Source organism: Salvelinus fontinalis, chromosome 31 (assembly GCF_029448725.1).
Source record: "Salvelinus fontinalis isolate EN_2023a chromosome 31, ASM2944872v1, whole genome shotgun sequence".
Taxonomy (NCBI): Eukaryota; Metazoa; Chordata; class Actinopteri; order Salmoniformes; family Salmonidae; genus Salvelinus; species Salvelinus fontinalis.
The window spans coordinates 19,412,872-19,430,898 of record NC_074695.1 but is presented as its reverse complement, the minus strand read 5'-3'; the positions used below and the strand labels follow the sequence as shown (position 1 = coordinate 19,430,898).

At 41.4% G+C, this 18,027-nt stretch overlaps 1 protein-coding gene across 2 annotated transcripts in view; it reads left to right on the top strand.

The window, feature by feature from the left end:
- The first annotated feature begins 450 nt into the window (after positions 1–450).
- LOC129829760 (F-actin-monooxygenase mical1-like) overlaps positions 451–18,027 on the top strand; it is a 59,491-nt gene continuing 41,914 nt past the window's right edge. Inside the window, exons 1-3 of one of the 2 annotated variants that reach the window (XM_055891655.1) lie at positions 451–642; positions 1,392–1,461; positions 17,530–17,840. In XM_055891655.1, the coding sequence (XP_055747630.1) occupies positions 17,583–17,840 (258 nt within the window). In that variant the 5' untranslated portion in view covers positions 451–642; positions 1,392–1,461; positions 17,530–17,582. The remainder of the gene's footprint in view (positions 643–1,391; positions 1,462–17,529; positions 17,841–18,027) is intronic. The other variant, XM_055891657.1, reaches the window with a different exon arrangement.

The following is an 18,027-nucleotide window of genomic DNA, read 5'->3' as shown; positions in this document are numbered from 1 at the left end:
ACTCGAGCCCATTAGGCTTTCGTTTCATTCTGAAGTGATGGCATCCTTTCAGTGAGCTTATACAGGGTGGAGGTAAAGGTGCAGTGACTCACTGTCATTATCTCCAAAACTTACTTTGAGCTAGATTGGTCTAATTGCATATCTTTGAGATACTAACCTGATATCATTTTTAGAGGTTTTGAACATATCATTCCTGATGTCATGTGTTGTAAACATTTTAAACAAATAATGTCAAATACATATTTTATGTTATTGAGTAGCCTAGAATAGATATTATAGTAGGCTATTGTAGACCTGTTTGTCACATCTTCATTCAATATACGATATGATAGAGAACAACATAAAAACAATGACGTGAAAATGTTAGTGTTATATTACTTTAAGTGAAGCAATACCCTGACATTGCATAATTGGCAGAAACTCACGAAAAAGTTATCATGATATCTGCTGGGCGCGCGTACAGCCGTAGGTGAGCAAATGAACGATTTCGGGTTTTCACTTCCTGATTTCAATGGTATAACCAATGAACGGACAATACACGGACCGATTTCTTTCGGGAATTAACCTCCACTGAACAAAAACGGATTGACCGAACAGTTCTAACTGCATGATTACGCTCTATTTATACCTTTACTCGACAAGGTAATGTATTCATCTGTTTTTAAAATGTGTTGTGTTGATGCATTTTATTCGATAACGTACTGACTGAATTCAGGGATAGACACAACCGAGTCCAGTAATTTGGGGCGGCAGATAGCCTAGTGGTTGTGCGGCAGATAGCCTAGTGGTTGTGCCATTAACCGAAAGGTTGCTGGATCGAATCCCCGAGCTGACAAGGTAAAAATCTGTCGTTCTGCCCCTGAACAAGACAGTTAACCCACTGTTCCCCGGTAGGCCGTCATTGTAAATAATATTTTGTTCTTAACTGACTTGCTTAGTTAAATAAAGGTTCAATTAAAATTTTCAGATACTGGGCTATTTATAAATAGTAATCAGAATGTTCTGTTGTGGAGGATTGGCACACACCATATTATTCAGCAACACCATTAACTGTTATTTTTAATCTCTCTTTACCCCCTATCTCTCTCTACCTCCCTCCCTATCTCTCTCTATCTCTCCCCTTCCTCTCGCTCTCTACTGCCCCCCCTTCCTCTCTGTCTTTCCCTTCCTCACCCCCTCTTTCCCTTCCCCTCTCTCCCCTTTCTCTTTCCCTCCCTCTCCCCCCTCTCTTTCCCTCCCTCCATCCCCCATCTCTCCCTCTCTCCATCCCCCATCTCTCCCTCTCTCTCCTCTCTCTCTTTCACTTTCTCTCTTGAATTTATATTGTGGCTACTGTTCTGCTGTCATGGCCCTTTCTGGTTCCAACTTTCGGCTGCACTGTCATGTCACAGAGGCATCCAGCATCCTGACAATATACACAGCATTGGCAGAGCCTTTGTTCTCAGCCGACCTTGTGACAGGGTAAGTCAACAAACATTTTCCACTGTTGTTTTCTCAAAAGTATTGAAATAACTTGATCATTGCTCTGTCAGTCTACTTCATAAGGAAGATTCTTCCTCACTCTTCAGGTTTTTTCTCTCTTGGCTATGTTCATATTTGTCATGCCAAGATGTGTTTCAGTAGAACCTGTAATGGTTAATTCCTGACTCTAAATGGTGTGTTTGTACCAGTCAGATTCTCTGTGTTTTGTAGTGTAGCATTCTTACCCACATCACCACAATAGTTGAGAACAGGTTTGACCGGTCTGCTTTTTATCTATCTTCCACCACAGTAGCCAACTCTACATTGAGGATATCATCTGTCTTTCGACAGTATGAGCAAGTATACTACTGCTCTTCTATCTTAAATTATATCATCCAGATATTGAGTATGAAGAAGAATGAAATAGCTTGATCAAATCAAAATCAAGTCAAATTTGATTGGTTACACTGTATTTAGCAGATGTTATTGGGGTGTAGCAGAATGCTTGTGTCCCTGGTGCCAACTGTTCAATAATATCTGTTAGAAGTCTGCTGCATGACCAATAACAAGTACCACAATATGACATCCCAAATCAGGCTGAGCAAACAGTCATAAGAGTGTGACAGACACATGACTGAGAGAAGATGAGATGATGATGAAAAGCTGGGGACAGTAGGATGGTAGGACATTCGAGTTGCACACCACCATTTACTGTTACTGTATTTGACACACTTTTTTTATTTGTTTCCCTAAGGAGGTCTATTGAGAGAGGGACTTTAACCTAGACTTTTGTGCCCACATGCAAGCTGTTAATCATTGTTAATCAATGAAGCATTAATCATTGTCTGAACACGACCATTTTAGTTTGTGTGTGTGTGCTTCTCTGGTAGTGCCAGCTGTATGGCATGTACCAGTATGATATACCAGTCACTACTGTTTTAATGCATGACTTGTCAAAGAGCTTTTTGGTTATGAATTGAATCATTACTGGGTAATGATGTTGGTCATGATTTGATTGTGGTTAGTCATCTCCAGTGCAGCAAGTTCCTGAGTAATTTGATAGATGGCATTTCTTTCTGTGTGACTGTTTGTCACAAAACTGAAGATTTCGATCCTACAGCTATAGGGTTTCAACTGTAAATTCTGCAGTCATTGCAGTGGAACTAATAGGTCATTTTTTAAATGCAAAATCTGACTTCAAAGTCTTCTTTCTCGACAGACAGCAATTTTTGATTATCCATGATATATTCTGATCAACTGGCTTGTTCTTGTGTCAGGAAACTAAATACCACATTAATCAGATAATATACCTGACCATTACAACCGATCAAAGATTTTGACTAAATTCATAGTTACTGCGTTTTGCCTTTTGTAGGGCAGTTAATTTACTCTATGTGTCACAATCGTCTTTACGTGAATGAGTGGACCAAGGCGCAGCGTGAGAGAAATACATCTTCCTTTTTATTTGACGAAGACGTAACACGAAACGAAACACTCTTACAAAACTATAAACGACCGTGACGCTATAAACAAAAGTGCACACACACGCTACTAACGTTCAACATAGACAATTACCCACAACAGCCCAATGCCTATGGCTGCCTTAAATATGTCTCCCAATCAGAGACAAATGAATGACAGCTGTCTCTGATTGAGAACCATTCAGGCAACCATAGACATACCTAGAAACCTACACTCAACACAAACCCATACACTCTAACAAAACCCCCTAGACACTACAACCACCCAAGACAAGACAAAAACACAAACATCCCTCCTGTCACACCCTGACCTAACCAAAATATTACAGAAAATAAAGATAACTAAGGCCAGGGCGTGACACTATGCTAGATCAATAGATAACATCAAGCTGTCGACGAGCTGTCCTTTAGGTTTCAAACACGACACACAGCTACATAGCCAGACCAGTTACACATAGGTTGGCAGGAGTGGGACTGTTGTCGGATATATTGGCCAGTCAATTGCAAGTCATCTAAGCTGTGAACAGCAGTAATAATTTGATGGTGTAAGATGAGACAGGGTTGAGGACAGGCCATGGTAGTTAGATTTAGCTCTATGACAGTGCAACTATATGAGGGCCAAAGAGAAATCAGGAAATACATGGTTGCCCTGTTTCTAGCACCTAGCCAACAGCATGTTTGTTGTTGTTTCTCACATTATTTACTTAGAATGTTTTTTGAATTATTACCTACAGCCGAAAATAACTTTTGGATATTAGATCGGCGGTCAATAGAAATTCTACCAGAAATTAGACTTCTCTGAATTGGATCCTGTGTTTGAACTACCAGAGGCAGTTCCATTCATCCCGGGGGCTGCACTAAAACCCTTATTCTGGTGAAGAGGAATAAGGAGCTCCTAGTCAGACTCGGGAGGCGTGCATACCATTCGCTTCTGCCCAGCATATTACTCGCTAACGTTCAGTCCCTGGACTATAAAGTACACATTCTCCAGGAGAAGATCTCCTACCAAAGAGACATCAAGGACTGTAACATACTCTGTTTTACTGAATCATCTCTCTCCCCAGATATATTTTCTTGTCCATTCAGCCAATGGGGTTCTTTGTCCATTGTGCGGACAGGAAGAATGAACTCTCCTGGCGTATGTTTCATGATTACCTACTCATGGTGTGATTGTGGTAACGTACAGGAACTCAAATCCTTTTGTTCTCCCGATCTGGAATACCTCACCATTAAATGCCGACCACATTACTTCCCCAGAAAATTTTCTTCGGTCAGCGTCACCTCCGTGTATATTCCCGGGGTCTGCAGGGGTGTGTACTACTCCACTGCTTAAGTTAAGTATAACTATAAGAAATCTAAGATGTGTCAAATAAATTATATCCAGTTTAGGGCTCCAGCTATGTATTTAAAATCAAATCAAACTTTATTTGTCACATGCGCCGAATACAACAAGTGTAGACCTTACCGTGAAATGCTTACGTACAAGCCCTTAACCAACAGTGCAGTTCAAGAAGAGTTGAGAAAATATTTACCAAATAAACTAAAGTATAAGAAATAATATATACAGTAGGGCAAAAAAGTATTTAGTCAGCCACCAATTGTGCAAGTTCTCCCAATTAAAAAGACGAGAGAGGCCTGTAATTTTCATCATATGTACACTTCAACTATGACAGACAAAATGAGAAAAAAATCCAGAAAATCACATTGTAGGATTTTTAATGAATTTATTTGCAAATTATGGTGAAAAATAAGTATTTGGTCACCTACAAACAAGCAATATTTCTGGCTCTCAAAGACCTGTAACTTCTTCTTTAAGAGGCTCCTCTGTCCTCCACTCGTTACCTGTATTAATGGCACCTGTTTGAACTTGTTATCAGTATAAAAGACACCTGTCCACAACCTCAAACAGTCACACTCCAAACTCCACTATGGCCAAGACCAAAGAGCTGTCAAAGGACACCAGAAACAAAATTGTAGACCTGCACCAGGCTGGGAAGACTGAATCTGCAATAGGTAAGCAGCTTGGTTTGAAGAAATCAACTGTGGGAGCAATTATTAGGAAATGGAAGACATACAAGACCACTGATAATCTCCCTCGATCTGGGGCTCCACGCAAGATCTCACCCCGTGGGGTCAAAATGATCACAAGAACGGTGAGCAAGAATCCCAGAACCACACGGTGGGACCTAGTGAATGACCTGCAGAGAGCTGGGACCAAAGTAACAAAGCCTACCATCAGTAACACACTACGCCGCCAGGGACTCAAATCCTGCAGTGCCAGACGTGTCCAGGCCCGTCTGAAGTTTGCTAGAGAGCATTTGGATGATCCAGAAGAAGATTGGGAAAATGTCATATGGTCAGATGAAACTTGTTGGTAAAACCTCAACTCGTCGTGTTTGGAGGACAAAGAATGCTGAGTTGCATCCAAAGAACACCATACCTACTGTGAAGCATGGGGGTGGAAACATCATGCTTTGGGGCTGTTTTTCTGCAGGGAGGGACCAGGACGACTGATCCGTGTAAAGGAAAGAATGAATGGGGCCATGTATCGTGAGATTTTGAGTGAAAACTTCCTTCCATCAGCAAGGGCATTGAAGATGAAACGTGGCTGGGTCTTTCAGCATGACAATGATCCCAAACACACCGCCCGGGCAACGAAGGAGGGGCTTCATAAGAAGCATTTCAAGGTCCTGGAGTGGCCTAGCCAGTCTTCAGATCTCAACCCCATAGAAAATCTTTGGAGGGAGTTGAAAGTCCGTGTTGCCCAGCAACAGCCCCAAAACATCACTGCTCTAGAGGAGATCTGCATGGAGGAATGGGCCAAAATACCAGCAACAGTGTGTGAAAACCTCGTGAAGACTTACAGAAAACGTTTGACCTCTGTCATTGCCAACAAAGGGTATATAACAAAGTATTGAGATAAACTTTTGTTATTGACCAAATACTTATTTTCCACCTTAATTTGAAAATAAATTCATTAAAAATCCTACAATGTGATTTTCTGGATTTCTTTTTCTCATTTTGTCTGTCATAGTTGAAGTGTACCTATGATGAACATTACAGGCCTCTCTCATCTTTTTAAGTGGGAGAACTTGCAAAATTGGTGGCTGACTAAATACTTTTTTGCCCCACTGTGTGTATATATATATATATATATATATATATATATATATACACTGCTCAAAAAAATAAAGGGAACACTAAAATAACACATCCTAGATCTGAATTAATGAAATATTCTTATGAAATACTTTTTTCTTTACATAGTTGAATGTGCTGACAACAAAATCACACAAAAATGATCAATGTAAATCAAATTTATCAACCCATGGAGGTCTGGATTTGGAGTCACACTCAAAATTAAAGTGGAAAACCACACTACAGGCTGATCCAACTTTGATGTAATGTCCTTAAAACAAGTCAAAATGAGGCTCAGTAGTGTGTGTGTGGCCTCCACGTGCCTGTATGACCTCCCTACAACGCCTGGGCATGCTCCTGATGAGGTGGCGGATGGTCTCCTGAGGGATCTCCTCCCAGACCTGGACTAAAGCATCCGCCAACTCCTGGACAGTCTGTAGTGCAACGTGGCGTTGGTGGATGGAGCGAGACATGATGGCCCAGATGTGCTCAATTGGATTCAGGTCTGGGGAACGGGCGGGCCAGTCCATAGCATCAATGTCTTCCTCTTGCAGGAACTGCTGACACACTCCAGCCACATGAGGTCTGGCATTGTCTTGCATTAGGAGGAACCCAGGGCCAACCGCACCAGCATATGGTCTCACAAGGGGTCTGAGGATCTCATCTCGGTACCTAATGGCAGTCAGGCTACCCCTGGCGAGCACATGGAGGGCTGTGCGGCCCCCCAAAGAAATGCCACCCCACACCATGACTGACCCACCGCCAAACCGGTCATGCTGGAGGATGTTGCAGGCAGCAGAACGTTCTCCACGGCGTCTCCAGACTCTGTCACGTCTGTCACATGTGCTCATGTGCTCAGTGTGAACCTGCTTTCATCTGTGAAGAGCACAGGGCGCCAGTGGCGAATTTGCCAATCTTGGTGTTCTCTGGCAAATGCCAAACATCCTGCACGGTGTTGGGCTGTAAGCACAACCCCCACCTGTGGACGTCGGGCCCTCACACCACCCTCATGGAGTCTGTTTCTGACCGTTTGAGCAGACACATGCACATTTGTGGCCTGCTGGAGGTAATTTTGCAGGGCTCTGGCAGTGCTCCACCTGCTCCTCCTTGCACAAAGGCGGAGATAGCGGTCCTGCTGCTGGGTTGTTGCCCTCCTACGGCCTTCTCCACGTCTCCTGATGTACTGGCCTGTCTCCTGGTAGCGCCTCCATGCTCTGGACACTACGCTGACAGACACAGCAAACCTTCTTGCCACAGCTCGCATTGATGTGCCATCCTGGATGAGCTGCACTACCTGAGCCACTTGTGTGGGTTGTAGACTCCGTCTCATGCTACCACTAGAGTGAAAGCACCGCCAGCATTCAAAAGTGACCAAAACATCAGCCAGGAAGCATAGGAACTGAGAAGTGGTCTGTGGTACCTGCAGAACCACTCCTTTATTGGGGGTGTCTTGCTAATTGCCTATAATTTCCACCTTTTGTCTATTCCATTTGCACAACAGCATGTGAAATTTATTGTCAATCAGTGTTGCTTCCTAAGTGGACAGTTTGATTTCACAGAAGTGTGATTGACTTGGAGTTACATTGTGTTGTTTAAGTGTTCCCTTTATTTTTTTGAGCAGTGTATATATATAAAATAAAAAGTAACACACTAACATAACAATAACGAGGCTATATACAGGGGGTACCGGTACCGAGTCAGTGTGCGGGGGTACAGGTTAGTTGAGGTAATTTGTACATGTACAATTGAAAAATGGAAGTTACATACACTTAGGTTGGAGTCATTAAAACTCGTTTTTCAACCACTCCAAAACATTTCTTGTTAACAAACTATAGTTTTGGCAAGTTGGTTAGGACATCTACTGTGTGCATGACACAAGTATTTTTTCCAACAATTGCTTACAGACACATTATTTCACTTGTAATTCACTGTATCACAATTCCAGTGGGTCAGAAGTTTGCATACACTAAGTTGACTGTGCTTTTAAACAGCTTGGAAAATTCCAGAAAATTATGTCATGGCTTGCGGAGCTTTTGATAGGCTAATTGACATAATTTGAGTCAATTGGAGGTGTACCTGTGGATGTATTTCAAGATCTACCTTCAAACTCTGTGCCTCTTTGCTTGACATCATGGGAAAATCAAAAGAAATCAGCCAAGACCTCAGAAAACAATTGTAAGCCTCCACAAGTCTGGGTCATCCTTCGGAGCAATTTCCAAACGCCTGAAGGTACCACATCCCTCTGTACAAATAATAGTACGCAAGCATAAACAACATGAGACCACACAGCCGTCACACCGCTCAGGAAGGAGCGTTCTGTTTTCTAGAGATGAACGTACTTTGGTGCGAAAAGTGCAAATCAATCCCACAACAACAGCAAAGGACCTTGTGAAGATGCTGGAGGAAACGGGTACAAAAGTATCTATATCCACAGTAAAACAAGTCCTATATCGACATAACCTGAACAGCCGCTCAGCAAGGAAGAAGCCACTGCTCCAAAACCGCCATAAAAAAGCCAGACTACGGTTTGCAACTGCACATGGAGACAAAGATCATACTTTTTGGGAGAAATGTCCTCTGGTCTGATGAAACAAAAATAGAACTGTTTGGCCATAACGACCATCCTTATGTTTGGAGGAAAAAGGGGGAGGCTTGCAAGCTGAAGAACACAATCCCAATCGTGAAGCACGGGGGTGGCAGCATCATGTTGTGGGGGTGCTTTGCTGCAGGAGGGACTGTTGCACTTCAAAATAGATGGCATCATGAGGCAGGGAAATGATGTGGATATATTGAAGCAACATCTCAAGACATCACTCAGGAAGTTAAAGCTTGGTCACAAATGGGTCTTCCAAATGGACAATGACCCCAAGCATACTTCCAAAGTTGTGGCAAAATGGCTTAAGGACAACAAAGTCAAGGTATTGGAGTGGTCATCAAAAAGCCCTGACCTCAATCCTATAGATCATTTGTGGGTAGAACTGAAAAAGCGTGTGCGAGCAAAGGAGGTCTACAAACCTGACTCAGTTACACCAGCTCTGTCATGAGGAATGGGCCAAAATTCACCCAACTTATTGTGGGAAGCTTGTGGAAGGCTACCTGAAACGTTTGACCCAAGTTAAACATTTTAAAGGCAATGCTACCAAATACTAATTGAATGTATGTAAACTTCTGACCTACTGGGAATGTGATGAAATAAATAAATCATTCTCTCTACTATTATTCTGATATTTCACATTCTTAAAATAGTGGTGATTATAACTGACCTAAGACAGGGAATTTTTACTTACATTTAAACAATTCCTGACATTTAATCTATTTGGCTAAGGTGTATGTACACTTCTGACTTCAACTGTAGATAATAAACAATGAGTTGCAGCAGTGTACAAAACAAATGGGGAGGGGAGGATGTAATAGTCCGGTGGCCATTTGATGAAGCTGTTAAGGAGTGTTTTGTTCCTAGGCTTGGCGCTCCGGTACCGCTAGCCATGTGGTAGCAGAGAAAACAGTCTATGACTTGGGTGACTGGAGTCGCTGACAATTTTATGGGCTTTCCTCTGACACTGCCTATTATATAGGTTCTGGATGGCAGGAAGCCTGGCCCCAGTGATGTACTGGGCCGGACGCACTACCCTCTGTAGCATCTTAAGGTCAGATGCCGAGCAGTTGCCATACCAGGTGGTGATGCAACCGGTCAGGATGCTCTCGATGGTGCAGCTGTAACTTTTTGAGGATTTGGGGACCCATGCCAAATCTTTTCAGTCTCGTTAGTGATATGGACACCAAGGAACGTGAAACTCTCAACCCGCACCACTACAGCCCCGTTGATGTTAATGGGGGCCTGTTCGGACTCCTTTTTCCTGTAGTCCACGATCAGCTCATTTGTCTTGCTCACATTGAGGGAGAGGTTGTTGTCCTGGTATCACATTGCCAGTTCTCTGACCTCCCTATAAGCTGTCTCAACATTGTCGGTGATCAGGCCTACCACTGTTGTGTTGTCAGCAAACTTAATGATGGTGTTGGAGTTGTGTTTGGTCACACATTCGTGGGTGAAAATGGAGTACAGGAGGGGACTAAGTACACACCCCTGAGGGGCCCCAGATTTGAGAATCAGCGTGGCAGACGTGTTGTTGCCTACCCTTACCACCTGGGGGTGGCCCGTCAGGATGTCCAGGATCCAGTTGCAGAGGGAGTCCCAGGGTCCTTAGCTTAGTGATGAGCTTTGTGGGCACTATGGTGTTGAACGCTGAGCTGTAGTCAATGAACAGCATTCTCAGATACTGTAAGTGTTCCTTTTGTCCAGGTGGGAAAGGGCAGTGTGGAGTGCGATTAGATTGCATCATCTGTGGATCTGTTGGGGCGGTATGCGAATTGGAGTGGGTCTAGGGTATCCGAGAGGATGCTGTTGATGAGAGCCATGACCAGCATTCATAGCACTTCATGGCTACCGGTGTGAGTGCTACGAGGCGGTAATCATTTTGGCAGGTTACCTCCGCTTACCTTAGCTTCCTTGGTTTGCTTCCTTTGATTTAAGTGGCTAGATGTCATATCAAGCTTCTTGGTTACAGCAGAGATATTCAATCGCCTCCTGCATCAAGCTACCTGTTGCCTAAATAGTTTTGTGCGTAACCCCCCCCCCCCCCCCCCCCCCAAAAAAAAAAAACTGAAAGATAGCACGTCTTGTGTGCACTTCTGGTAATACTGTATATGGTACAGAAATGGTATGACAGTAGAGGTCGACCGATTATGATTTTTCAATGCCGATACCGATTATTGGAGGACAAAAAAAGCCGATACCGATTAATTGGCCGATTTTATATAATACAATTTTTTTTTAAATATATATATCATACACACACACATTTTTGTAATAATGACAATTGCAAAAATACTGAATGAACAATGAACACTTTTTTATTTTAACTTAATATAATACATAAATACACACACACGCACACAGCTCTGAAGTGACAATGATACTGAAGAGTCTGCTTAGGAGACAAATACTCTCAACTGTTTGAATAAAAATAGAGTTTAAGTTACCTGTGATGAATGTTGAAAACAAAAACTTTAATTTCTATATGCAGGAAATCCTATTTTAATAATGGGCATGGTAAGAATTGACAACCAAAGTGCGAGTCATAATTCCCATGACAACTTCTAGCAAAATCTGAAAAGCGGTTCCTTCATTTATTCCATATGATATTTTTAGATTCACTTAAAATAAGGTCTGTGTTTCGTGTAGGCTTACATCACCGTGCCAATTTTATAAGTGTGTAGATATCCATAGGACAAGGTACCTCTGATCAATATTGGCTAAATATAAGTGAAGATAAACTTTTTTGTAGAGTGGATTTATGAAAATATGTTGACAAACGTTACCTTATCCTAGTGAGATTTACACGGGTATCAAAACGTCGAGGCGGTTTAAGCCTGCACGAAACACAGACCTTATTTGAAGTAGATCAAGACATTCTCAATGGAAGACATGAACGGTAAAATAACGAAGGAACCCCTTTCACATTCAGCCTCAAGTTATTACAGGAATTATAACGCGTCGACTATTTCTCTCTAAACCATATACCTTTGACTAATCCGGAAACTATCACCTCCAAAACAAAACGTTTATTCCGTTCCGTATTTTATCTAACGGGTGGCATCCATGAGTCTAAATATTCCTGTTACATTGCACAACCTTCAATGTTGTCATAATTACGTAAAATTCTGGCAAATTAGTTCGCAAAGAGCCAGGCGGCCCAAACTGTTGCATATACCCTGACTCTGCGTGCAATGAACGCAAGAGAAATTACACAATTTCACCTGGTTAATATTGCCTGCTAACCTGGATTTCTTTTAGCTAAATATGCAGGTTTAAAAATATATACTTGTGTATTGATTTTAAGAAAGGCATTGATGTTTATTTTATGGTTAAGTACACATTGGAGCAATGACAGTCATTGATTGATTGTTTTTTATAAGATAAGTTTAATGCTAGCTAGCAACTTACCTTAGCTTACTGCATTCGCGTAACAGGCAGGCTCCTCGTGGAGTGCAATGTAATCAGGTGTTAGAGCATTGGACTAGTTAACTGTAAGGTTGCAAGATTGGATCCCCCGAGCTGAAAAGGTTAAAAATCTGTCGTTCTGCCTCGTTGAAAATAAGAATGTGTTCTTAACTGACTTGCCTAGTTAAATAAAGATTAAATAAAGGTGTAAAAAAAAAAAAAATTGGCAAATCGGCACCCAAAAATACCGATAACCGATTGCTATGAAAACTTGAAATCGGCCCCGATTAATCGGCCGTTCCGATTAATCGGTCGACCTCTAAATGACAGTATAAAAAAATGGGGATGCCGCCCAACCCTAAACTGCACTGGACTTTGTGCAAACTGGAAGCCGCATACCATGAGGCCGCATTTATTTTAATTGGGGATTTTAATAAAGGAAATCTGAGGAAAACGCTACCGAAATTCTATGAACACATCTCCTGTGCCACTCGCGCATCGAACACCCTGGATCATTGCTACTCCTTGTCCCGGGTTGGCTCTGAGAATAGTATCGACGTACACTATATATACAAAGTATGCGGACACCCCTTCAAATTAGTGGATTCGGCTATTTCTGCCGCACCCTTTGTTGACAGGTGTATAAAATGGAGCACATAGCCATGCAATCTCCATACGTAAACATTGGCAGTATAAATCCTTGCTGAGCAGCCACACACAAGCCTAAGATCACAATGCGCAATGTCATGTAAATAAAGTATTTCTGTTTTTTATTTGTAATAAATGTGCACATTTTCCCCAAAAAATGTTTTCGCTTTGTCATTATGGGGTATTGTGTGTAGATTGATGAGGAATTGTTTTTCTTGAATACATTTTAGAATAAGGCTGTAACGTAACAAAATGTGGATAAAGTCAAGGGGTCTGAATACTTTCCGAATGCACTGCAAATTTTTCTAAACGTTTTTCACTTTGTTATTATGGGGTATTGTGTATAGATTGCTGAGGAAAACACATTTTTTTAAATAAATTTTAGAACAAGGCTGTAACATTGTAAAATTGATTTAAATCATTTTTGTAATAAGGCCTTAGCCTGTCTGGCTCTGGCGTTCCGCCAGCGGAACTCCTCCAACATTCCACTGAAAAGGCAGAGCGCGAAATTCAAAAGATATTTTTTAGAAATATTTAACTTTCACACATTAACAAGTCCAATACAGCAAACGAAAGATACACATCTTGTGAATCCAGTCAACATGTCCGATTTTTAAAATGTTTTACAGCGTAAACACCACATATATTTATGTTAGCTCACCACCAAATACAAAAAAGGACAGACATTTTTCACAGCACAGGTAGCATGCACAAAGCCAACCTAACTAACCAAGAACCAACCAAACTAACCAACAAACAACTTCATCAGATGACAGTCTTATAACATGTTATTCAATAAATCTATGTTTTGTTTGAAAAATGTGCATATTTCAGGTATAAATCATAGTTTACATTGCAGCTACAATCAAAAATTGCACAGAAAGCAGACAGAATAATTACAGACACCAACGTCAAATACCTAAATACTCATCATAAAACATTTCTGAAAAATCGATGGTGTACAGCAAATTCAAGACAAACATCTTGTGAATCCAGCCAAAATTTCCTATTTTGTAAGTGTTTTACAGCGAAAACACAATATAGCATTATATTAGCTTACTACAATAGCCTACCACACTACCGCATTCATTCATCAAGGCATGTTAGCGATAGCAATAGGCACGTTAGCGATAGCGAATAAACCAGCAAGATATATAATTTTGACTAACTTTCATAAGCTTCATCAGATGACAGTCCTATAACATCAGGTTATACATACACTTATGTTTTGTTCGAAAATGTGCATATTTAGAGCTGAAATCAGTGGTTATACATTGTGCTAACGTTGTGCTAACGTAGCATCTTTTTCCCACAACGTCCGAATATTTTTCTGACACTTTTTCTGACACACATATTCTGACCAAATAACTATTCATAAACATAACTAAAAAATACATGTTGTATAGGAAATGATAGATACACTAGTTCTTAATGCAATCGCTGTGTTAGAATTCTAAAAATAACTTGTACGACAGATATATGAAATAACATCATAGAGTGGGTCCTACTTTTGCTGATCTTCCATCAGAATGTTGTACAAGGGGTCCTTTGTCGGGAACAATCGTTGTTTGGTTTTAGAACGGCCTTTTTCCCTCTCGATTTAGCAAGCACACTTGCCAAGTGGCACGAATCTCTCCATCGTCAACAAACGGAAGAGAACGGAACACGGCAAAACTCCCGAAAAAATTTCAATAATCTGATTAAACTATATTGAAAAAACATACTTTACGATGATATTGTCACATGTATCAAATAAAATCAAAGCCGGAGATATTAGTCGTCCATAACGTCAGCTTATCAGAAGGCAAATCCAGGTCCCTCCTCGCTCTCTCCAGAAAACAGGAAACTGGTGACACGTCATGCCAAGAGCTATAATTCGAGCCCAGATCAAGTTACACACTCAATTTCTTCTCTCACTGCTTGTCGACATCTAGTGGAAGACGTATGAAGTGCATCTAAACTAATAAATATCAAGGACTTTAATAGGCAGCCCCTAGAACAGTGCATCGATTTCAGATTTTCCACTTCCTGTCAGGAAGTTTGCTGCAAAAGGAGTTCTGTTTTACTCACAGATATAATTCAAACGGTTTTCGAAACGAGAGAGTGTTTTCTATCCAATAGTAATAATAATATGCATATTGTACGAGCAAAAATTGAGTACAAGGCCGTTTAAATTGGGCACGATTTTCCCCCAAAGTGAAAACAGCGCCCTCTGTCCTCAACAGGTTTTAACGAAACAAAATGCAGAAAAAGTCAAGGGGGCTGAATACTTTCCGATTGCACTGTAAATTCTGGACACTGACTGATCATTCTGATGTTTCTCAATTTTTATTTGGGGGATTTATATTACTGCATTGTTGGAGCTAGAAATACACGCATTTCGCTGTACCTGCTACATCTGCAAATATGTGTACGCAACCAATACAATTTGATATGAAAAAGGCTCCAGTATAGAGTTAGAGGGAGTTAATGTACAGAGAGGATGAGGATTTTCCACTCATAGGCCTACACACATTAGAGTAGAGCCTGTGATAATACCCTATTCTCTACATCCACAGAATTCACATGGACAATCTCAGTCCATTGAATGAATAGCTCTTGGTTTATGTTTGATTAACAGTAGCCTATATTTCTCTCACAAGCACATCTTTTTACAGCTCTCTGTGGTTTTAAAAAGCCCTTCACCCACTCTGACCAGTAGGGTTTGTCTATCTGTCTCAGGTGTGTAGCAGATGATGCTGAATGTCATGTCACAACCAGGAAGTTATAGTATGTGTAAATGTTATCTCATTGACATGTCAATGTTTTTCCAGTATGTGATACTAAGGAAGAGCTTTTCAAATCTCTTGACATCACTCTGTTCAGAGCAAATGTGATTTATTTCTAACCAGTTGTTTAAATAGGGCGGATAGCTTCTGTATTGTGTGTGTGTGTGTGTGTGTGTGTGTGTGTGTGTGTGTGTGTGTGTGTGTGTGTGTGTGTGTGTGTGTGTGTGTGTGTGTGTGTGTGTGTGTGTGTGTGTGTGTGTGTGTGTGTGTGTGTGTGTGTGTGTGTGTGTGAGGCCAGTGTGTGTGTGTGGCCAGGAGTTTATCACACTTCTGATCAGTGTGATGTGGCTAACCACTTTTCTCTCTGTTCCCTCTGGCAGATACAAAAGTGGTTGGACCACAAATACAGGAAGTGTTTATTTTAGAGTAGTATCCTCACAATTGAGAGAGAACACTTGGCCTGAGGCTGATTGGCACATGTCCTCCATTGTACTGTATATTTGTCCTCAAAGTGAATGTTGTGTTTTGTTCGTACAGTGAAGAGGACAGGCAAAACATCTAGAGTTTCTAAATAAAATCAATTTGTCACATACACATGGTTAGCAGATGTTACTGCGAGTGTTACAAAATGCTTTTGCTTCTAGTTCCGACAGTGCAGTAATATCTAACAATAATATCTAACAAGTAATCTAACAATTCCCCAACAACTACCTAATAAACACAAATCTAAAGGGTGAATGAGAATATGTACATGTAAGTATATAGATGAGTGATGGCGAAGGTGCAATAGATGGTATAAAATACAGTATATACATGTGATATGAGTAATGTAAGATATGTAAACATTATTAAAGTGGCATTACTTAGAGTGCATTGTATAAAGTGACTAGTGATCCATTTATTAAAGTGGCCAGTGATTGGGTCTCAATGTAGGCAGCAGCCTCTCTGAGTTAGTGATTGCTGTTTAGCAATCTGATGTCCTTGAGATATAAGCAGTTTTTCAGTCTCTCGGTCCCAGCTTTGATGCACCTGTACTGACCTCGCCTTCGGGATGGTAGCGGTGTGAACAGGCAGTGGCTCAGGTGGTTGATGTCCTTTTTGGCCTTCCTGTGACATGGGGTGCTGTAGGTGTCACAGAGGGCAGGTAGTTTGCGCCCGGTGCAGACCGCACCACCCTCTGGAAAGCCTTGCGGTTGAGGGCGATGCTCTCAATTGTGCATCTGTAAAGTTTGTCAGGGTTTTGGGTGACAAGCCAAATTTCTTCAGCCTCCTGATGTTGAAGAGGCGCCATTGTGCCTTCTTCACCACACTGTCTGCGTGGGTGGACCATTTCAGTTTGTCTGTGATGTGTACGGTGAGGAACTTAACTTTACACCTTCTCCACTGCTGTCCCTTCGATGTGGATAGGGGGGTGCTCCCTCTGCTGTTTCCTGAAGTCCACAATCATCTCCTTTGTTTTGTTGACGTTGATTTCTACTTGTGAGGTTCAATCCTGAGCAAACCTGTTTAATGCAATAACAACAAAAAGATCGGGTTCATGTTTTGGATAAAGGGACGTATTTTACTTTCAAATGTCCACTAACCACTATCTTAGTTGTGTGAAATATATTGTCACTAAGTTCAAACACCCATCATGGTATCATTCACAACCTTAGGGAGGTGTCATAAAGACCACAAATGTACTGTACACAGAACACATGGTGGGGGAAGTTAGTGATGACGTGGACTCAGGTGACTTTGAAAACATCTAATTTCAGTGTTATATTTTCAGACAGAGGGAATTGTCACCAGTCGTATCTGTTATTTAGACCTCAGGACCACCTCCATATATAACCTCAACAGCAATATTGCAGGACTAATCTTTCATTATATTAAGTGCGATAACTGAGTGCAGTTATTTTTTCTTTAGAGGACAACTTTATTACTATAACAAATATAATTTTTATAATGTATTTGTATTCACAGAAAAGGAAAGATGACTACAATATATATTGTAGTTTTCTCATGGTGTTGGTATTTGCTTTCTCCACAGTAAACTCCAGAGATTCTGAGCCAAGGCACCGGTGCGCCTCACCATCCACTACCATGGCCAACCAGGACTCTACCAACCCGTCCCATGCCTTGTTTGAGCAGTTCGTCCAAGCCCAGACCTGTAAGGAGGTGCAGCGTTTTTTCTCAGAGCTTTGCCACCACCTACAGGTGGACCCCAGGGACTACCAGAGCTTCTTCACCAAGCTCAAGGAGAGGCTCAACTACTGGAAGGCCAAGTCCCTCTGGGTCAAGCTAGACAAGCGGGCCCAACACCAAGACTACCAGCAAGGCGAAGTCTGTGCCAAAAACAAGGCGTGTATTTATTTATTCTCATTTAAGAGAAGAAAAGAAATACTCAGGAAGTTCTCTGAAGTAAAATATGTTTGTACAAGGACGGTGGCTATGTAGTGGTTAAGGTTTCTACATCAGTGTTGTGGATCTACTTTGGCAGAGTACCGTCTCTCCTTTTAATACTGTCAAGGTGCATTCATCCCTGCAG